This window comes from Rhinatrema bivittatum, chromosome 1 (assembly GCF_901001135.1).
Source record: "Rhinatrema bivittatum chromosome 1, aRhiBiv1.1, whole genome shotgun sequence".
NCBI classification, from domain to species: domain Eukaryota; kingdom Metazoa; phylum Chordata; class Amphibia; order Gymnophiona; family Rhinatrematidae; genus Rhinatrema; species Rhinatrema bivittatum.
The window spans coordinates 295,288,853-295,312,481 of NC_042615.1; the positions used below are offsets into that span (position 1 = coordinate 295,288,853).

Below are 23,629 nucleotides of genomic sequence, written 5' to 3' on the forward strand. Positions count from 1 at the left end.
TAGTTTCCATGGTCCCTCTGAGTGCCTTGTTCTGTTGGCTGATTTTTCAGCCAGTGTGGACTTAGCTGCTTGAGCAGCTGAGAGGCAATAAGTGCAGGAAGCCTAGCGCGGCAATGATGGCACATGCCCTCTTCTCCCCGCAGCTGGAGACAGTCTCTCTACTCAGCCAGGTAAGGCTGAGCTCCATGAAGTTTAAAAAAAAAAAAAATTAAAATTATACAAAGACTTATAGGGACTTAGATGGAAGAGCTTCCTCCTCCCCCAGTCTCCGTGCTCGGCGCACCGGTCCAGTGTTCATCCCGCTCCGTGGAAAGTCAAGGGACATGGGCAGCCTGGTAGGTTGAGCAGTTTCTTTGGGCTAGGCCCTGCTCCGAGGCTTTTTATGCTGCGCTTCACGTAGTAGGCCACAACAGCTTTTCATGCGCTTACTAAGGCTGCCTTCTATAGCGTATGCATCTATCTATGTGTCCAGTTGTGCGCTTCATTTTTGGGCGCACAGGTGGGCCTTGTAGTCTGTGCACTCATGTTAAGCGCCGTTTCCCTCTGCACTCAAGTGTTATTGTGCGCTTAATTTTTTGGCCACCTAGGTAAGCACGCTTAAGTGTTGGATGCATACTTTTTGCGTTCTAGTTAAGCGCATAAATTAAAAAAAAAAAAAAAAACCAGACGCACACCTCCGACCACCACTCAGTGCACTGTTGGCCATAATGGCGCCAGTACCGAAGAAGCCTAAGCGTCTATCTCTTTGCACTGCTTGTCTTATTTGGGCATCTCAGCCAGGCGTGCCCGGTGATTTGTGCCAGCACTGTTTGGAGGCTCAGGGAGAATTGTCTTCCTCTGATTTCACTAAGCCTGGTTCTTCTGGGTAAAGACGACTCAGGTGGGGCACCTGGATTTGGAATTCCCCTAACTAGTTCCTCAGCAGAGGAAGGTAGCTCAGTGAGTACTCCTCAGGCTCCTCCTTGTCTGGATTCCTCTATCTTTTCATGGGTAGAATTTTTCCAGAGTTTCCAATCCTTTCTTTAGGTGCAGTCCTCTGCCCTGTCCAGAGCTCCTCTGGCAGAGGCCCATGTAGGAACCTTGCCTGGACCTTCTGTTAAGCACCAGAGCACGCCTATAGCAGCAGCGAAACCTCTGGATAGAGATCCGGATGGCACAAATGATGAGACAAATCCTGCCTCTGTTGAGGATGGTGAAATCTTCCCCACCACCACCACCAGGAATAGAACCATATAGAACTGTTACGGTTCTTTCATAGAGATGCACTGCCAGCTCTGATTTCCCAGACCTTGCCAATGCTTGGAGTCCCTGGGGCAGATTCAGTGTCTGAAACAAAAAGAAATCCCATTTTGGATTCCTTGCGTAAAGCCTCTTTTTTTTTTTCCCCTGTGTTGGAGGCCATTCAAGAATTGATCTTGAGTGGGGCACCCCAGAGGCTAATTTCAAAGGGGGTCAGATTTTGGAAGGGTCTGCACCCTCTGGATCCAGTGGTAAGCGAGTGCTTATATTTTCAGAAGGTAGATGCACTTGTGTGTGCAGTCTCCAAGTGGACCACTATTCCTGTGGAAGGAGGAGCAGCCTTGATAGAAGCTCACGATAAAAAGATTGAGACTATCCTTAAGCAAGCATTTGAAGCTGTGGCAATGACCTTGCAGATCGCTTTTTGTTGTTCCTTGGTGACTCGCTCTTGTTTGCTTGATGGCTTTGGGGTGAATTCCAGGGCAGTTATGGAACCAGCTGCTGCTGCCTTGGCAGATGCGGGCTGTGATTTGGTCTGTATTTCAGCCAGCGGGATGGCTTCAATAGTAGAGGCCAAGAATCTATTATGGCTGAGAAATTGGTCTGCTGATAAGACCTCCAAGGTTAATCTCACCAAGTTGCCCTTTCACAGCTCACTTTTGTTTGACAGCGAGTTGCAGAAACTGGCCAGTATGTAGGGCAAATCTCTATGGCAGTAGCAGCAGCTGACAGAAGGGTAGGTATGAAACTCTGCTCTCCTCCTTATATCCAGGGAAGGGAGGAAAGAAGATAGCCAGGATCAGTGGAGGGTGGGGAGGTCCCTACATCCCACATTCACTTACCCCAGCTCTCTCTCCTGCTATTTTTTGTTGAGGGGTAGGGCACTTGCACCCCTCCTCTCTCTCTGCCCTCAATACATCCCTGGTTCTTGCACTGCTGCAGTCGTCACTCTGCAGCTACACCTACTGGCCAACCAAGTACTTTCTATTGTTCTTATGTCCTAAAAATCTCCTTTTTATAAACAGTATGTGATATGTCCACTGCATAAGTGCAATGTATGTGAAATGTATAAATCTAGAAACATTTGCTTTGCTGATGGCATTGGTATTGACTTTATTATTTTAGATTTTTTACATCTGGGTTGGAAAGAACTGTGATAATAACTTCATAAAAGATGTACTTGGATCCCCTAACTATGCATCAATACCACAGAAAATGGTAAGTGTTTATTATACAGTTTACTAAATTTAAAAACATATTTAAAGTATAGTAAACAATGGCAGAAAAAGACAAATTGGCTGATTCAGTCTACTGAGTTGCTCCTGTCCATGCTACAAGGACATATTCCATATGCTTGCAGTAGAGTATACCTGCTTCTGCAATCTCTCCATATTCAGTGCAGTTTTTGTCCTATTTCTCATTTGTACCTTACCATCGTGGGCAAATGAGTATGAATATTCAAGATCCTCCAAGTAGTTCATCCTCTGCACGCCTCACTTCTCATGTCTAACCATAAGGATATGTAATACTCTAAATAGCTACCAATACTAGTATAGCAATTACCCAAACATCTAGCCTCTTGCCAGACAGAGCCGGCTATGTGAATTCCTACGGTCCTACTAGTACTTCGTTAGTACTGTGCTTGAAGCCTTCCAGATATATGTAGCTGCTGGCTAATTCTTTCATTCCAGTCTGCCAGAAAGATCTGGCTACATGATTGCTTGTGTTTTTGCTAGGACTTCTAACATTTCATATTAGTTATTTGCCTTTCATTTTGATAGCCATAGCATTTGAACAGGGCACACTAAACCCTTAAACATGTGCTGCTAGTTAATACTTCTGATATCTCTTCACTTTTTGCAACTAAGGATCCTCTGAGCTTATCCCATGCTTTATTAATATCTATGGACGTTTTAGCCTCCACCACCTGCTCCGGAATGACACTCCATATATCCATCACCTTTTCCTTGTAAAATGTTTCCTGATGTTGCTCCTAAATCTATATCCTTTGAGCCTATTATAATGACCTCTGTTTTGAAACAGAGGTTTTCAAACCTGTCACTGATTACCTCCTAGCCAGTTAGGTTTTTAGGATATCTACAGTGAATATAAAGGAAACATTCTCATGCACTGCTTCCACTCTGTGTAGATCTCTCTCATGTATATTCATTGTTGGATATCCTGAAAACCCAACTAGATAGGGTCACTCAAGAACAGGGTTTAAAATGCCTGCTCTAGAACTTCCTTTCCATTGGAAATGGTTTACTGCTTGTGTATTTTTGATAACATTCAAATATTTGAATGTCTCTATCATATCTGCTCTTTCCTTTCTTCTAGAGTATACATATTTAGATCCAGAACTCACCTCATGGGGCTTTAGGTGCAGACCCCACACCACTTTGCACATTTTTTCGAACCACCTCCACTGTTTGTTGTTAGAACATAACATAAGATATTCTATACTGGGTAAGACCAAGGGTCCATCAAGCCTAGCATCCTGTTTCCAACAGTGGCCAATCCAGGTCACAAGTCCTTGGCAAGTATCCAGACATTAAATAAATCTCAAGCTACTATTGCTTATCAATCAATAGCAGTTTATGGATTTTTCCTCTAGAAACTTATCCAAACATTTTTTAAACCCAGTTTCACTGGCAATGAATTCCAGAGCTTAACTATGCGCTGAGTGAAAAATAATTTTCTTCGATTTGTTTTAAATGAGCTACTTGCTAACTTCATGGAGTGCACCCCTAGTCCTTCTATTATCTGAGAGAGTAAATAACCCATTTACATTAATCTGTTCAAGTTCTTTCATTATTTTGTAGACCTCTGTCATCTCCCCCCTCAGTCGTCTGTTCTCCAAACTGAACAGCCCTAACTTCCTAAACTGTTCCTCATAGGGCAGCCATTCCATGCCCCTTAACATTTTGGTTGTCCTTCTCTGCACTTTCTTTAGTGCAGCTATATCCTTTTTGAGATGCGGTGACCAGAATTGCACACAGTATTCAAGATGCAGTCTCACCATGGAGCGATACAGAGGCATTATGACATCCATTGTTTTATTTGCCATTCCCTTCCTAATAATTCCTAACATTGTTTGCTTTTTTAATTTCCACAGCCCATTGAGCTGATGATTTCAATTCTACGACGCCTAGATCTCTTTCCTGGGTGGTAACTCCTAAGATAGAACCTAACATTGTGTAACTACAGCAAGATTTATTTTTCCCTATATGCATCACTTTGCACTTGTCCACATTAAATTTAATTTGCCATTTGGATGCCCAATCTTCCAATCTAAGGTCCTCTTGCAATTCATCACAATCCGCTTGAGATTTAACTACTCTGTATAATTTTGACACCTCACTCATCATACCCCTTTCTAGATCATTTATAAATATATTTAAAAGCACTAGTCCAAATACTGATCCCTGAGGTACTCCACTGTTTACTTTTTTCCACTGTGAAAACAGACCATTTAATCCTACTCTCTGTTTCCTGTCTTTTAATCAGCTTGCAATCCACAAAAGGACATCGCCTCTTATCCCATGACTTTTTAGTTTTCTTAGAAGCCTATTTTGGACTGGTAATGGCTAAAAGATAGGAAACAGAAAATAGGACAATGTTCATTTCTGTCGGTGAAGAAATGTAAATAGTAGAATGCCCCAGGATCTGAACTGGTGCTTTATAATGTTTATAAATTATCTGGAAAAGGGAGCAATGAGTGAAGATGACATAAAATTATTCAAAGTAGTTAAATCACAAGCCGATTGTGAGAAATTGTAAGAACATCTTGTGAATCCTTGCTGATTTTGAAATCTTTGGCTCAGTGTTCTGCAGCAGTTACAAAAGCAAATGTGCGCACGCCGTGACCTCTGACGTCCAGCCGGGCGCTCAGGTCACGGCGTGCGTTCATGCACCCTCGCCGGCGGAGGCAGCTGGAAGCCACCTCGCAATCCGCCCCGGGCTGCTCTCGCTCTCGCCGCCGGCTGCCCCCGGGAGGATGGGAGAGAGGACTGGGGCTGCCCCGGAGACCGGCATCCATGGACGCGACCAGGGCAGGTGAGCGGGGGATGGGGGATGGGATTAGTCGCGATCTGAAGAGTGGCTTTCCCGGCGCGTTGGATTTTAGGTTGGGCAGGCAAGAGTTTAGGTTATGCTTGGAAGCCACAAGTCCTTCCTTCCTGTTCCGGAGCTGTCAGCGCGCCCACACGGGAGACCGGCACCATGGACGCGACCAGGGCAGGTGAGCGGGGGCTGGGGGAAAGTTTGCCCGATCCTGGCTCTTGTCCTGGGGGGTGAGGGGGTCGTTTGCCCATGAAATTTCATCTCTCTGACCTGACGCCCCACACTAACGCAGGGGTAATGGTAGGTGGTAAATTAGCAGGTTAAACACGTGGCAAAACTGCAGGTTAAAAAAGCGATAATCGGGGCGCATGTTACTGTATGGGAGGGAATAGCTAATCCGATCATTTACATCTCATATACATGCCGCGGGCGGAAAGGGTTTCCCGTTGATTTAAAGACGCGGTAAGGATGGGTTAAAAGAGATAGTGAATCGCGGGTTGGACTAACGCGGCCAAATTGTGAGTAGAAAGCGGGTTAGAAGCAGGGTAACCGTGGCCGCACTTTACTGTATCGGCCTGACTTTTATTTACTTTTTTAACATAAAGTTCACACAGGTATGCTTGTCTCAGTAACATCTATTACATCTTGCTTTTCATTCGCTTTGATATTTTGTACATAGTTACTCCTTCCCTTTTTTCTGCCGTATCTATTTTTCCTGAACAGATTAGAGTTCAGTATGGCCACATTCCATTCATGGGACTCACTGAACCACATCTCTGTTATAGGAACAATATCTTAGTCTTCCTCCACTAGTAGGGCCTATAGATGTGGAATTTGATTACCAAGACTGAGAATTTATCCTCATATGCTTTCCACTTATTTCACCTTGCCTTGTCTGTGCTTTGTATAGTTTCATACCTTCTGCCTTTATCTAACCTGTTGCTCAAGAGTAGGTTTCTTAAATCATCACTTTCGTGCTTTGTCACTATCTTTGTTCATCAAGAGTGAGAGCCTAAAGCAATCAGCTTCCCTCCACCATCCCTCCTCTAGAGATTTACATATTTGTATGATCTGAATCTTTTACCTTGGATCCTTTTGCCTCTCACCGATGAATGTATGCTATCATTAGAGTGTAGCCTTTATTGTTTCATGTACGGCCCCGCCACAATGTATCTAAAAACACCTTCCTTATACCAGATTTTGAGCTTTTTATTGAAATTGGTGTTACCAGATAGCCTTTCATTTATCATACCTCAGAAAATGCTGTGATCTTTGCCAGTTGCCTAAGCCCTTCCCCTTTTTGAATGCTCTTTATACTCAGTGTCTAGCTAGGTTATTGCTTCCCAAGTAGATTATAATATCAACTTTAGGTTCCCTTCTTTGAGCTCCTGTGAGAGGCGTGGCAGACAATGGCCTGCAAGCCACATTTGGCCCATGGTGGTGTGAGTGTTCCAGCTTAGTGGTGACATCACTTATGTTCACGTTTATTAAACTTGATATACCACACAGTCATGCCAATATCTGTGTGGTACACAGACTAAAAACGCACACAATATCAGAAAAAAAAAACCCCCACACACATTAGGACATGTCTTCAGTAAGTAAATAATCATACATATAAAAGGACAGATATGTGACCAGCACTGCAAAGATAAAACAAAGCTGTCTTAAGCAGAAATATGAACATTAAATGCTTGTGTAAACAAAAATGACTTCAAGGCCTTTTTAAATGATTTAAAACATGCTATGGAACATAATTGATCAGGAAGTGAGTTCCAAAATATTGCGCCCGCCACTGAAAAAGTCCAATCCCAGATCACATTTTAGTGGTGAAACTTTTAGTAAATTCTTGTTTGCTGATCTTAAAGCATGTGAGGGTTTATAAAACTGCATTGATCAGAGTAGTGGAATCATTGTATAATATAACTTATAGATTAATGTGGCTAGCCTGAATCATGTGCGCCACTGAATGGGCAACCAATTCAGTGATGACAAAACAGGGGAAATATGATTGTATATCCTTACATCAGACAAAATCCTGGTGGCAGAGTTTTGCACCATCTGCAAAGCCCATGTAGTATTTGCTGGAAGACCCATATCATATACAATGAATTACAATAGTCCAAACCGGACAGTTATAAGTACCTGAAGCACTGTTTTGGAAGTCTTGTGAGTCAAGGAATGGTTTCAGACATCAAATCATGCATAGTTTATAGAAAGAGGATTTCACAACTGATTTTATATGAGCTTTCATCGAAAGATTGTCCAAAATTACTCCCAGATTATGTACTTGGTGTGCAATTGGGATCCTAAGATCATCAAATTGAAAAATTGTGGGGGTATTAGCAGTGCTGGTGGAAGGGTATCCAGCTGCCCTAGACGGTGTTGTCGTCATGTGATCACTCTCTCTCTCTCTCTCCTTCTCCACAAACAATCCCAGCTCCTCCAAGAAATACATACCAAAAAGAAACGGAAAACACCCTCCATCTCCATGCCTCACCCACGCCACTTCTCATATCATCCGTCCTTTCAAATCCACCATCCACTTCCAGTGCCCTAGGCCACCGCCGGCCCTGCCTAATGCTTCCGCCGACCCTGGGCATTAGTCGGTAACAAACTGCGCAGAATTATCTAAGCTACAACAGCAAGAGGAAATGTGGAAAAAAGGATTCGCACTCACAAAGTGGGGAGTAGCTGGCTTGTTACGGCGGTTACTACCCCAAACCAAATAAGCCTGATACTTCACTTTCAAAGCATATCCAGCATAGCTCTCTGCTTCAACGGCAGGGGAGAAGAAAAACTGATACTTCACGCATATCCAGCATAGCTCCCTGCTTCAACAGCAGGGGAGAAGAAAAACTGATACTTCACGCATATCCAGCATAGCTCTCTGCTTCAACGGCAGGGGAGAAGAAAAACTGATACTTCACGCATATCCAGCATAGCTCTCTGCTTCAACGGCAGGGGAGAAGAAAAACTGATACTTCACGCATATCCAGCATAGCTCTCTGCTTCAACGGCAGGGGAGAAGAAAAACTGATACTTCACGCATATCCAGCATAGCTCTCTGCTTCAACGGCAGGGGAGAAGAAAAACTGATACTTCACGCATATCCAGCATAGCTCTCTGCTTCAACAGCAGGGGAGAAGAAAAACTGATACTTCACGCATATCTAGCATAGCTCTCTGCTTCAACAGCAGGGGAGAAGAAAAACTGATACTTCACGCATAACTAGCATAGCTCTCTGCTTCAACGGCAGGGGAGAAGAAAAACTGATACTTCACGCATATCCAGCATAGCTCTCTGCTTCAACGGCAGGGGAGAAGAAAAACTGATACTTCACGCATATCTAGCATAGCTCTCTGCTTCAACGGCAGGGGAGAAGAAAAAAGGATTCGCACTCACAAAGCGGGGAGTAGCTGGCTTGTTACGGCGGTTACTACCCCAAACCAAATGTGCCTGATACTTCACTTTCAATGCATATCCTGCTTCAACGGCAGGGGAGAAGAAAAACAACCAATAAGGGCTGAATAACACAGTCTGGGTAAAACAAATAAGCATGGGTGTAGCTTGCTTATTGCGGCGGTTACTTCCCCTACTACCCATAACTAATCAAGCTTGATATTTCACTTGGATGCAGCTCCATCACTGCTCTCTACATTAATGGTGGGGGGGGAAGGGAAATAGAACCAAAGAGCTAAGAGAAACAGATAAGTATGAGAAAAAAATGTGAAGCTTGCTGGGCAGACTGGATGGGCCGTTTGGTCTTCTTCTGCCATCATTTCTATGTTTCTATGTTTCTATTATCAGCTCTGTTTTTTCAATATTTAATGCCGTCAGCCTGTAGGAAGAAATGAAGGCCAACAGAAGAGAAACCACTGCAGGTTGGGTTTGGTCTCCTTTTCCATGCCTGCTGTGCCAAGGGGGACCCTATCCCCCACCAAGATAAAGTGGCCTGTCACTTAGGGTCAGAAAGGTTGCTGTATAATCTATTTGTATTCTGCTAGCCAAGGATCCTAGTGGGCGTTTAACCTATGTTTCCTTCCAAATGTGCCACCAAGGTAATTCCTTTGACAATAGCCTCCCAGCAGAAGGAGTTTTCAGGTGTGGAATCTTTTAATAGTGTCTCTTAGTTTTTCTGTATAGTGGGTATATTAAATTCATATATACTTTCTAGAGTAGCATCTGTTTCCAGTGTTGTGAAAACATTGAGGCTATTTGCCTGCTATCCAGCTGAACAAGTTAGCTAGATAATCTTAACTGGCTAACTTGACTGAGATATCCATTGAATATACTTGGCTATCTTATAGTTAGCTGGATAAATTTATTTGGCTAACTATAGGACAGAAAAAATTGCTGTTCTAAACTTATCCAGTTAACTAAGCCAGATAAGGCTAAATATCAGCATTTATCTGGCTAAGTGGTGGATGCTTAGCATGGCCAAATATGCAGACATTGATGCTTAGTCAGCAAAGTCAGAACATAACCAGCTAAGTAGCACAGGGCTTAATTTGTGGACAAAAAAGGAAGTGGAGCAGGGGGAATGAGGAAAGCAGTTGTGACCTGTGGGAGGGAGAAAGACTAGGGCTGGATGTGAACTCCTGAACACACACACGTGAACACACACACACACGTGAACACACCTCATAGCAGCAGAAACGGAGCTAATAGGCTTTCATCTTGGTTGTCTTTGACCTTGGCCATTCTCCTTCATGGCCGCCTCAGTTGTGCCAGCAAACTACACAAAACTCAAGGCTATGTGCTACTCCTGTCTCAGGGTAAGCAGCTCCAACACACCCTATTCTGCTTCCTCTGGGGTCTTGGAGACCATAAATGATCCATACAGCCACCAGCTCTACTCCTTTCTGCAGGAGAATCAAAACTTAATTTTACCTCCAGCTCTACTCTGTCTTCTTGAGTACCAGAAAATTAAGCCTTGGTAGCAGACATAAAAAGAGTTTGACTTAGCACAAGTTTGAAAGTTGGGAGCTGTAGTGCTAATCATCAAGGCCAGAGCTGAAGCAATGACAACTGGCACTGCTGCTCATAAATTTCACACATGTGCTAATCCAATCTCGTTTCTACTTCATAAGAGCATAAGATATGCCATACTGGGTCAGACCAAGGGTCCATCAAGCCCAGTATCCTGTTTCCAACAGTGGCCAATCCAAGTCACAAGTACCTGGCAAGTACCCAAACATTAGACAGATCACAAGCTACTGTTGCTTATTAATTACCGTTATAGCAGTTTATTAATTTATTCTCTAGGAGCTTATCCAAACCTTTTTCAAGTCCATTTACACTAACTGCTGTAACCACATCCTCTGGCAATGAATTCCAGAGCTTAACTGTGCGCTGAGTGAAAAAATAATTTTCTTTGATTTGTTTTAAATGAGCTACTTGCCCCCTGGTCCTTCTGTTATCTGAGAGAGTAAATAACCTATTTACATTAACTTGTTCAAGTCCTTTCATGTTTTTGTAGACCTCTGTCATATACCCCCTCAGTCATCTCTTCTCCAAACTGAACAGCCCTAACTTCTTTAGCCTTTCCTCATAGGGCAGCCGTTCCATGCCCCTTATTTTGGTTGCCCTTCTCTGCACTTTCTCCAGTGCAGCCTTATCCTTTTTGAGATGCGGTGACCAGAACTGCACAAAGTATTCAAGGTGTGGTCTCACCATGGAGCGATACAGAGGCATTATGACATCCTCTGTTTTATTTTACATTCCCTTTCTAATAATTCCTAACAGAAGAGAAGGGACAAGTTTAGGAAACACCCCCGCTGCTCTGCCTCTTAAGTCTGAAAAAAAGTGGAACTGCATTCCAGGCCATTCCCCACAAATTAAGCCCTGAGTGGCACTGAATATCATTTTGTATAGGTATCATTTTGGGAAAGGGTTCTCTGCATCACAGATGTTATCAGATTAGACCCCACTATAACCCATCTACTCCTTGTTTTTTGGATCCTTTTTGAGCATAGAGGCAGATTTTTTTTTTTGATGCTGCATATAAGGGGGAGGAAACATTAATTTCTGAGGTATACACTTTGCTTATTATATTTGAATAATGAAACTAGAGCTGCTATGATTTTGTGAGGTATTTTGGTTCTGCTACGGTAAATCTGAATTGTTCATGTAACTAATTTCTTAGGGAATAACTAAGAAATTGCAATTACTTACCAAAGCAAAGGTTAATATAAGCATGTTCTGCATCTTCTGTATTGTCAGTCCACTAAATCTCATCAAATGTTCATTTTGTCTTGGTTTTAAAATGTCTTTTTAGTACAGCAAGTTTGGCATCTAATGAATTTATTTTTTCATTTAGCAGTATAGAGAAAAAAACTCAGCTTTATAAATGTTTTTGTTCTGGCAGTTTCCTCCTGCTCTTTTGAACTTCCAGCTCAATCAGAACCAGCCTCTAATGGACTTCAGTACCATGAGCTTTAATTAGTAACCACCTCGGGGGGGGGTGGGGGGGTCCTTGTATTTTATATCCCCTCTCTACTCACTCCGTTCATTCATTGCAGTGACAATTCTTGGCCAAGGACAGCATATCAGGGGTCCTTCTAGAACCCTGCAATCATGAGCCCTAAGTCTGGCCATTAGATGTTTGCTATTGTGCAATGACTGGGACTCCCTCCAGGGCCGTGAACCTTGCCAATGCAGCAACCACAGCCATGGAGAGCAGAAGACTTGACCTGGGAGTTGAATCCAGATCCTCTGCATGGCAGTGTGCACCAGACTGAAAATTTTGATTGGGCTGTAAAAGCTCAGTTATGCATTTAGAAGTGGGTATAACGTGCTGCTGGTCAACTTGGGAAAAAGTGCCATCACAACAGAGGAGGAAATGCCATTTTCACCACAGCACCCCTGGGCAGCTGCCTTCTCTGCCTAGTGGGAAATCAGAGCATGAGGAAACAACTGGGAATCTCCATATGCCAGAGCTTTTCCCCATGATGGGCATTGGAGGGAGTCGCCTACACCTGATTGAATGTTCTGGCCAGAAGGAGACATCATCATCATCATCCCATGTGACCCAGACGAAGACTCAAGGATTGACCCATATGCCTAGAAGAAGGCAAAGCATAAGCCCACACAGATCAAAAGAAGATACAAGCATTGGCCCTAGTTGGCCAAAAGAAGATGGAGCAGTGGTCCACATGGGCTGGAGGAAGCAGCGATGTACAAATTGACCCACAGAGTGGGGTTGGAGGGACAGAGGAAATAGTGGTTGAATCAGCTGAGGCAGCAGCTTCAGGTGGGGAAGAAAAAGAGTGATGCCTTTGGGGAAGAGAATACTGCAGAGGAGGAGATTGCTGAGGTTGGGCTGATGGAGTGGGAGGAGGAGAATTCTGAGAGTCATTCCTGGAGGGGAGAGAGAGAGAATGTGATGGGTGCGGTTTGGAAGAAAAGTTGATACACACTCAACTTCTCCATCCCCACTACTTTACACCAATCCGAGTAGAACGCAAAATTTCCCAGATATAGTGATGAGGTGAAGTAAAGTTTAAAAGTAGAAAAGATGAAGCCAGAGTTAAAAAAAAAAAAAAAAAAAAAGTATGCACAGGCGATCAGTACTGTTTCTGCAGAGAGAGAATAACTTGTTCTGGAGCCAGGCAGCAGTAGAACCTCCAAGCACCTTCTAATCAAATTTGCTGACTATAAAAAGGAAGAGGAGAGAGCAGAAACACTATAATTTCCCTGGACAGGTATCTCTGTGTCTCAAATTTCAGGCTTTCAGACTCCAGGGCAGCATCTCAGCATAATCAGATCTGCCTGTGTTCAGTGTAGGTTGGCCACTGACATCACCAGAATACATTTCAACATTTAAAAGGCTAATCTTCCTTCATCCCTCCTCCCTGTCATTTGGATCAGGCTGGTAGGGGACACATTAAGTATGCATTCTCAGTCTATGTGCTGTTCCTGCTCCTCCCCCCTCTGCCATGCTTCCTAATTACAAAGGAAGCAATTACCATAGGACAAGAGTAGCTGAAGGAACAGGGAACAGTCACTATGTTCCTGACCTGCTAATATTCTATCCTTATGACAACACAAAAAGGCTGAAAAATTCTTAATTCTAATTGGGAAACAATCATCAATTTCACTGACCCAAGAGAATAATGCTCATTAACAATTATTGTATATGTAGGACTGTCTATATCAAGTCTCTGGATCACCCAGTTCCGTGCAATAAACCTTATAAAAGTTCACTTTGATTTTTATATTTTTTGTTAATTATGAAGTGATCAACCAGTGTCAAACTCCAATATGTGTAAATTCCATGGTCAGAAAATGTCAACTTAGCAACACGGTGCCATGTTTCAAATACTTCTGCATCAGGGGATCACGACCACTTTGATTCTGATTCTTAGAAAAAATTCCTACAGCGGCAATTCATGGAAGATTATAGAGGGCCAGATTTTCAAGCTGAAGAGTAGCAAATCACCCACACCAGATGGTATAAAACACAGGGTTCTAAAAACTCAAAAATGAAATTTTGGCTTTATTACTAATAATTTGGAACCTATTATTAAAATTGTGCATTGTACCTGAAGACTGGAAAGTGGTCAATGTAATCCCGATATTTAAAAAAGGCTCCAGGGGTGATCCAGGAAACTATAGACTGGTTAGCCTGACTTCAGTGCCTGGAAAAAATCATTGAAACTGTTCAAAAAAACCCAAAATCACAGAACATATAGATAGACATGGTTTAATGGGACAAAGCCAGCATGATTTACTCAAAGGAAGTCTTGCCTCACAAATCTCCTACATTTTTTTGAAAGGGTGAATAAATGTGGACAAAGGTGAATTGATAGATGTGCTGTATTTGGATTTTCAGAAGGTGTTCGACAAAGTCCCACATGAGAGGCTTCTAAGAAAGCTAAAAAGTCATGGGATAGGAGGCAATGTCGTTTTGTGGATTGCAAACTGGTTAAAAGAAAGGAAGCAGAGACTAGGATTAAATGATCTGTTGTCACAGTGGAAAACGTAAACAGTGGAGTGCCTCGGGGATCTGTACTGGACCGGTGCTTTTTAATATATTTATCAATGATCTGGAAAGGAGTATAATGAGTGAGGTGATCAAATTTGTGGATGACACAAAATTATGCAGAGTAGTTAATTCTCAAGCGGATTGTAATAAATTGCAGGACGACCTTGCAAAACTGTAAGATTGGGCTTCCAAATGGCAGATGAAATTTAACGTGAACAAGTGCAAAGTGATGCATATAAGAAAAAATAACCCATGCTGTAGTTACACGATGTTAGATTTCATGTTAGGAGTTACCACCCAGGAAAAAGATCTAGGCATCATAGTGGACAATACATTGAAATCATCTGCTCAGTGTGCTGCAACGGTTAAAAAAGCAAACAATGCTAGGGATTATTAGAAAGGGAATGGTGACTAAAATGGAGAATGTCATAATGCTTATATATCACTCCATGGGGAGATAGCACCTTGAGTACTGTTTTCAATTCTGGTCACCGCATCTCAACAAGATATTGATGCACCGGAGAAGTTACAGAGAAGGGCGACCAAAATAATAAAAGGGATGGAATGACTCCCCTATGAGGAAAGGCTGAATAGGTTAGGGCTGTTCAGCTTGGAGAAGAGACAGCTGGGGGGGGGGGGGGAGATATAACGGAGGTCTATAAAATCATGAGAGGACTAGAATTGCTGGCCTGGTTCCTTCCCTCTGCAGTTCCCTGCTTTCCAAATATTGTTGCAGGCAACAATAGCAGATATGAAATTTTGCAATGAATGACATTTTTCATATGAATAATAATGTAATTAATAATTGGCAGTGCTAACAGACAGCAACAGCACCTTTAACTGAATGAATTGATAAGCAACTTGTTTAACTTCATTGAGAATAATATAATGAACACTACTCATAAAAATGTATACCATTATATTTTATCTATGCTTAATTTACTGCAGTGATTTTAACATAGGGCAGTATTTCCATCTGATAATTAAATCAGTTGAAAAGTGCTGTCTATATGGTCTTTTGAGGTTTCATATTTATGGTAATTTAAAGTTTATAAATATGGATATGAATGAATGCATGCAAAGACAAATTTCACCCAATTAAGTCTTTTGTTGGGAAGCACTTTTGTTTACTGCATAGACCAACGTACCAGGCTCTGGTGCTCCTCTAGCTGCCAGCTTTGTTTTTTTAAGCTTCTGGCAGGCAATCATAAACTGCTTTAACTTTTTCAGCACTCACTGGACTGAAAATTTCAGAGCACTCTGCCAACTCCAGTTGTAAGGTTGGCGAATGTGCAGTTATCTCATACAACAGAGCCCCTTCCAACAAGCATTTTAAAAAATGTGTTTCTGGGGAACAAGGAATTACCACTCCTCTCACATCCTCAAATACTCCTACACTACTATGAGGTAGGGCAGGAATAGGCTACTGTCAGTGCTGCTTCTAGTCATGTGGCCTAAATGGTTGTTAGTGCTCTCCCTGTGGAGAGAGAAAATGGAGGCGAGAAGTTGGGGATGGGGGCAGAGGGAGGATCAGAGGAAGGAAAGATTGAAAAATGGAAGGAACAGGTTATTTAAGTCAGCATGTATGTACAGCTGACACTACAGGTGTCTGTGTAAATGAACCTCTGAATGAGACTGCCAATGTTCCTTGATCATAGTCTTACATCACATCTATTGTTTCAAGATGAACATGTAACTGTTCTTTATTTATTTATTTATTTAACAGTTTTATATACCGAATTTCTTGTAAGAGGATACAAATCAAAACGGTTTACATTGTAACAAAAACAGTGCCTCACAGAGTGCAATTACATAAAACAGAGGAAAACAGAACTAGGATCAAGAAACCATTGAACAAACCAGGATATAAATCAAACTCAAAATCTTTAGCAAGTTAGGCATCAGTTCCACTATTTCTAATTGTTTTGCTTTTGGAACAAATATATCAGTGCCTAACATGTTTGTTTGATGATATACTGTAATAAAATGTGTGGTATTAATCTGCCCATTCTCTCAGATTGCACAATAAATGAAAACCTCAGAGTTGTTACTGACCTAGAGAAAATTAATTTCTATTTTTTCTGTTCTCCAAACATTGTCGATTGTGCATTTCTCTGAGGACAAGCAGGATGGTAATTTGTTGGAACTCAGACAGAAAAACTTATGCCAAAGTTTCTAGAACTTTGAGCCTCATCAAGCATGTTCAGCATGCATTATACCACACATCCACATGGGGGTCCCCTTCAGTCTCTTCCGCGGAGCCTGTCATTTCACGGTCAGGTGAGAGCCTCACTTTTCTCACTTTTGAGTCTCCTGGCCTGTTTTTGGGAAAACTTCACTTTCATGATAATTTTTCTCCTATGACAAGCAGGATGGTCCTCACACATGGGTGACATCATCAGATGGAACCCAGCACGGAAAATTTCTGTCAAAATTTCTAGAAACTTTGGCTGGCACACTGAGCATGGCCAGCATGCCTCTATCCATGCATCCACGTGGGGTCCCTCTTCAGTCTCTTCTTTTCTGCGGAGCTATCGTCTTGCGGTTGTGAAGCTCTGCTCTTTTTTCAGTATTTTCCCGGTTGGTTCCGACTTTGCCTGCACCAGGGTCCCTCTTCTCCCTACCGGTTAGTCAGTAGGGCAGTGTGGTAAGTTTTCTCCCTTCTCTGCAGTCTATTCCTGGTTGTGTCTTGTTCTCAGTGGCCGCTGGACATCGACCGCTCTCCGGGTTTTCTTTTTTTGTAACGGTGTCTGTTTTCGTCAATCTTTTCAGTGTCCATGGACCATGTCCCTCACGGACCAGCATGATGTTTATATCCTCTGTCTGGGGGCATCTCGCGATGTCAGGGGGGTGTCACTTTTGCGACCAGATGACCCCCAAAGGCCGTCGCACCCATTTAAATAAGATGGAGAAGCTCTTCGGTTCCAAAAATATGAACATTCCACTCCGGCATCAGGAGCATAGACTCCAAGAGGCCACGGGGAACCGATGGACACCAAGCATTCACTGTCCACTCCCCAATTGGGGCCCCCTCTGGAGAAGAGAGGTCGGAGATTGTCCATCATCGGTGTCTTCGCCCTCCAGAACATCGGGATCGTCTCCATCCTCCTCGGAGCCAAGGAAGTCACGAAAGCATAATCACCGATCATCATCTTTGCATGGCACTGGGCTCAGATCGGCACCAGCTGTGATGCCCCCGAAGTGACCCCATGGAGACGAAGCGCCGTCCTCCATCGAACCCAGGAGTCCCAGATGTTCCCCATTGATGCCAGTACCAGGCACTGGTCTCCCTCGGGGCCTGAGGCAGATCTGGTGATGCCTCCCCCTCCTCCATCTTTCTGTCTTCAACATACCTTCAAAAGTAGTTGGATCATAGGGTGCAATTGATGGTGGTCCAAGCCCATCAAGGCATCAAGCCGCTGATGCCACCGGTGATTCCACCAGTGCCAGAGCCTGCACCCTCGATTTTGGCACCGCTGCTAGAGCGCCTCAATGTCCTTCTTGGCGTCCTCCCCATGCCGCCACTGCTGGTACCCGGGGACCATCGATGCCCCGGCTGCCACTTTTGCCTCCTCTATCCTGTGCGATTCCCATTGTGGATTCCTTAGAGGAGGAAGGCCCGGTGAAGACCTCAGCACCTCTGAGGTTCCACGACCAGCGTTCCTTGGTCCAATTCCGGGTCCTTCGTGGGCCTCGGTGTCTGCAGTGCCCTCTGTGCCCAAACCGAGGGGCCTGGGCAGGAGCCCTCCACTGGTGTCTCCGAGTGATCTCAGTGAAGAAGATGACCCATGGGGGGGATGAAAACTCCGAGTCCATGTACAAGGACATGGGGAAATCTTCCATCGGACCTGTCTCCTCTGGAGGAGCTTTGCTGGTCCCTGCCTGAGGACTTGACCTTTTCAGGGTTTGTCCAGGCCTTGGCAGAAACCATTCTGTTTCAGCTTCTGACAGAAGTGGATGCCAGGCATAAAATGATGGAGGTTCTCCAGTTTCTGGATACCCCTGAGGAAGTGGTCACTGTTCCCCGTGCATGACATCTTCAAGGAATTACTCCTTAGAATTTGGGAACACCCTATCTCCATGCCTCCGGTAAATAGGCACGGAGCAGCTGAGCCCTGCTATGGGGTTTTGACTAGTTGCGGGGGAGCAAAAGCCAATCGGCCATACCCTCGATGCTGAACCCTCCAATCGGAGCTAGCTACAGTTCTTCATGGACCACTGGCCCAGTGACACCTCGAACTGGTGAGTTCTGTGCATTGTTCATTGAGCATATCAACTCTGTTTTCTGGGTGTTCCCGTGGACACTCCCCTGTGCCTCTCTTGGGATCGGTCCTTGCATCAGGAAATACTCTTGATGGAGCTCTCCACCCTCGTAACAGCCAGAGCAGTCAAACCCAACCTATTGTGGCAACAAGGAAAGAGGTTCTATTCTTGTTATTTCCCGATTCCAAAGAGAACAGTGGGACTCCGCCCTATTCTGGATCTGAGAGCTTTGAACCAGTTTCTAAAAAGGGGAAAGTTCAAAATGGTCTCTCTGGGTACCCTGATTCTCTCCTGCAAGGAGGGGACTGGCTTTGATCCCTCGATCGCAAGGACACATACACCCACATCAAAATCTTCCCCAGCCACAAGAAGTATCTTTGGTTTGTCATAGGCGAGAGGCATTTCCAATACAAGGCATTGCCGTTTGGCCTTGCCTTGGCCCCCAGTGTCTTCAAGTGCCTGGCAGTAGTGGGGAGCGCACCTCCAACATCTAGGGGTGCAGGGGTTCCCCTGCTTGGATGACTGGCTGGTCAAGGGTGCTTTGGTCTCTTCTGCACTTGATCATTCGGGTGTTGGAGTCCCTCGGGTTTGTCATCAACTAGCTGAAGTCAAATCTGACCCAGTAGCCGCAGTTGAGCTTCAGTCTGCACCCGGCTAGACACGGCACAGGCCAGAGCCTATTTGCCCCACGTTCGGGCACTTGTACTGGTATCCCTTGCGGGTCTGGTTCACAGGAGCCAGCAGGTCTCCGCCTGCCTCATGCTCTGCCTCCTGGGTCATATGGCCACTCTCCATGTTACACCCTTGGCTCACTTACATATGTGCAGGGCTCAATGGACCCCTGTGGTCCCAGTGGCAGCAGGCCACCCAGGACCTCCACATTACTCTTCCGCTTCAGGCCTCCTTGTCTTGGTGGGAGAGCTTGCCCAATTTGGAACAAGGGATTTTTTTCCAGTCTCCTCCTTCCCAGATTGTGCTCACCACGGACGTGTCAAACCTGGGGTGGGGTGTCCATGTGGAGGGCCTCTGCACCCAGGGTCAGTGGTCTGCTCAGGAAGCTCAGTGCCAGATGCATGTCCTGGAGCTTTGAACGATCTGGTACGCACTCTGGGTCTCCCGGTATCACTTCTAACAAGGCGGTCCTGATCCAGCCCGATAACCAGGTGGCAATGTGGTGCATCATCAAACATGGAGGTATGGAATCGTTCCTCCTGTGTCAGGAAGCGGTTCATATTTGGTCATGGGTTCAGTCTCAAGGCACGCTGCCTCGAGCCATATACCTTGCAGGGACGGAGAATGTAGTGATGGACCGCCTGAGTCGGGCCTTCCGACCCCATGAGTGGTCTCTGAATTGAGAGGTGGCGAACCGAATCTTCCGCCTCTGGGGAACCCCAAATGTGGATCTCTTCACCTCCCCCTGCAACAGCAAGGTGAAACAATACTACTCCCTGTATGGGGGGGGGGGGGGGTAAACCAGCCACAGACACCTTTGCCCACCATTGGAACAGGGGTCTGCTGTATGCATATCCTCTGCTTCCTCTGGTGATGAAGACTTCCTGAAGCTCTGGCAGGACAAGGGAATCATGATCCTCATAGCCCCCCATTGGCCAAGACAGATCTGGTTCCTGCTCCTGCGGGATCTCTCTATCAGGGACCCGATTGGTCTGAGGACCTCCCCAGGCCTTGTTATACAGGATCAGGGCAAGCTGCATTGTCCCTAATGGCTTGGATGTTTAGAGGCTAATTCTGCAGCTCCTTGATCTGTCGGATGATGTGTCTCGGGTCCTGGTAGCATACAGGAAGCCTTCCACCAGGAAGTCTTATGGCCTGAAATGGAGGAGGTTTACCATGTGGTATGAGCGTCACGGGTTGGATCCGTTCTCCTGCTTTACACCAAAACTCCTTGACTATCTGCTACATCTGTCAGATGCTGGTTTGAAGACCAACTCAGTCAGGATACACCTGAGTGCCATCGGGGCCTACCACCAAGGGGGTGGATGGTTTGCTTGTTTCTGTGCAGCTGTTAGTGGGGTGTTTCATGCGAGGTCTACTTCAATTAAAGTCTCCTCTGCGTCGTCCTGCTGTGTCCTGGGACCTCAATGTGGTGTTGGCCCACCTCATGAAGGATCCCATTGAGCCAGTGCACACGTGTCCTGAATTACCTGACCTGGAAGGCCAAGTGTTTGGTGGCGGTCGCTTCGGCGTGTAGGGTCAGTGAGCATCAGGCGTTGGTGATATACCCACCATAAAGGATGTTCTTTCATGATAGAGTGGTTCTGCGTATGCACCCTAAATTCCTACCTAAGATGGAGTCAGATTTCCATCTGAACCAATCAATCGTTCTGCCCACCTTTTTTCCCAGGCCTCGTTCGCACCAGGGTGAACGGGCTCTGCACACCTTAGATTGCAAAAGAGCTTTGGCGTTTTACCTAGAGCGGACAGCAGGCCACAGGCAGTCCACGCAACTCTTCATCTTGTTTAATAAGAATAGATTGGGAGTTGCAGTTGCTAAGCAAACCCTGTCTAACTGGCTGGCGGATTGCATCTCCTTCTGCTATGAGCAAGCGGGTCTGCAACTTGGGGGCCATGTAAAGGCTCATTCTGTCAGAGCCATGGCGGCTTTGGTGGCCCGCCTGAGAGCAGTCCCTGTGGCTAAGATCTGCACGGCTGCGATGTGGTGTTCCCTCCACACTTTATTTATTTAGAAGTTTTTATATACCGATGAATGTTGGGAACATCTCATCGGTTCACATTAAACAAAAGTCAGCAAACAAGCACTTTACAGTGAAACAATGAACGTGTGGCAATACAGGTATAAAATTGAACGTTTTACAATTATAAGGCATAAAAATATAGGAGATGTAGGGTAAAATATATATAATTATTTACAAGGAAGCCGTGGAGGTCAGAGGTGGGAATAGGTGTCAAGAGGGGGAGGTGTGCTGATCGGAGTATGCTTGTTTGAAGAGGCATGTTTTCAGGGACTGTTTAAATTTTTTTGGGCAGGCTTCTTGACGTAGGGAGGAGGGGAGATTGTTCCAGAGGATGGGTGCAGCTAGGGAAAGTGCCCGAGCTTTAGTGGAGCTGAGTTTAGTGTCCTTGGGAGAAGGGATATGAAGTGTTGCTCTGTGTTGCTGTCTTGTAGGTCTGTTCCTGTTGTGAAAGGTAAAGTGTTCCTCTAGCCAGTGCATATTTTGGTTGTAAAGGGCTTTGTGTGTGAGGGAGAGAGCTTTGAATGCTCACTACTGTTTGGACAGGGATGGCTGACACGATAGCAGCTTTGGCCAGTCTGTCCTCCAGAATCTTTCAGTTGTAAAACCCATCTCTTCCTGCCTAGGGCCCTTTTTTTCGGGTTCAGCTGTTTCCCGCTGTTACCAATAGCACCTGTGTTGTTGTGCCCGTTGGCACCTGGTTTGATGCCTGTTGGTCTTGATTGTTGTTCGTGAACAGCCTGTATCTAGGGATTCACCCATGTGTGAGGACTACCATCCTGCTTATCCTAGGAGAAAGCAGAGCTGCTTACCTGTAACAGGTGTTCTCCTAGGACAACAGGATGTTAGTCTTCATGAAACTCTTCTCCCAGCCCGCAGAGTTGGGCTTCTCCTATGTTTTTTTTTATTTTTCATAATTCTGTGGTTACAGGACTGAAGAGGGACCCCTCGTGGATGCATGGATAGTGGCATGCTAGGCATACTCATTGTGCCAGTCAAAGTTTTCTATGCTGAGCTCCATCTGGTGATGTCACCCATGTGTGAGGACTAAAATCCTGCTATCCTAGGATATTCTGAAAATCAGGCGCTCAAGAACCACAGTTGAGAATCCTTAGGCAATATAAATTAGAGATGTGAATCTGAATCGGTTCGGATTCCGGTTCGGATTCACATGTGGGGTTTTTTCCATCGGGCCCGATCACGTTTTGTTTATCGGCTGCGCCCCAGCCGATAAACAAAAAACCCACCCCAACCCTTTAAAAGTAAACCCTTAGCTTCCCCCCACCCTCCCGATCCCCCCAAAAACTTTTTACAGGTACCTGGTGGTCCAGTGGGGGTCCCGGGAGCGATCTCCCGCTCCGGGCCATCTTCCCGCTCCTGGGCCATCGGCTGCCACTAATCAAAATGGCGCCGTTGGCCCTTTGCCCTTACCATGTGACAGGGTATCCATGCCATTGGCCGGATCCTGTCACATGGTAGGAGCACTAGATGGCCGGTGCCATCTTGTGCTCCTACCATGTGACAGGGGCTGACCAATGGCACCGGTAGCCCCTGTGACATAGTAAGGGCAAAGGCTATCGGCGCCATTTTGAATACTGGCAGCCAACGGTCCGAGTGCAGGAGGTCGCTCCCGGACCCCCGCTGGACTTTTGGCAAGTCTTGTGCGGGTCAGGAGGGTCCCCCAAGACTTGCCAAAAGCCCCTGGTGGTCCAGCAGGGGTCCGGGAGCGATCTCCTGCACTCAGGCCATCGGCTGCCAGTAATCAAAATGGCGCCGATAGCCTTTGCCCTTACTATGTCACAGGGGCTACCGGTGCCATTGGTCAGCCCCTGTCACATGGTAGGAGCACAAGATGGCGCCGGCCATCCAGTGCTCCTACCATGTGACAGGATCCGGCCAATGGCATGGATACCCTGTCACATGGTAAGGGCAAAGGGCCATCGGTGCCATTTTGATTAGTGGCAGCCAACGGCCCCGGAGCGGGAGATCGCTCCCGGGACCCCCACTGGACCACCAGGTACCTGTAAAAAGGTTTTGGGGGGGTCGGGAGGGTGGGGGAAGCTAAGGGGTTACTTTTAAAGGGTTGGGGTGGGTTTAGGGTTTATTTTTGTGTGCCGTTTTTCCCGCCCCCCCCCCCCCCCCCCAAAACTATAAGGGAACCCCCACGATCAATATCGTGGGGTTTTCCTATCGTTTTGGGGGAGCCCCTGACTTCTGACGATTTTGAAAATATTGACGATATTTTCAATCGTCCGAAGCCCGATTCACATCCCTAATATAAATGGAAAGATAAACCAAACCTTGAAATAATAATGGACGTTGTCATGGAAATAGTAGAATAGATAGCTAATTAGAGAGAAACCAG

General features: G+C 45.3%; 1 protein-coding gene across 1 annotated transcript in view; it reads left to right on the top strand.

Annotated features, from left to right (window-relative positions):
• The window catches only part of SEC24B (SEC24 homolog B, COPII coat complex component), a 335,324-nt gene that overhangs the window by 305,972 nt on the left and 5,723 nt on the right, over positions 1–23,629 (top strand). Inside the window, 1 exon segment of the mRNA XM_029596557.1 lies at positions 2,365–2,457. Within this exon segment, the coding sequence (XP_029452417.1) occupies positions 2,365–2,457 (93 nt within the window).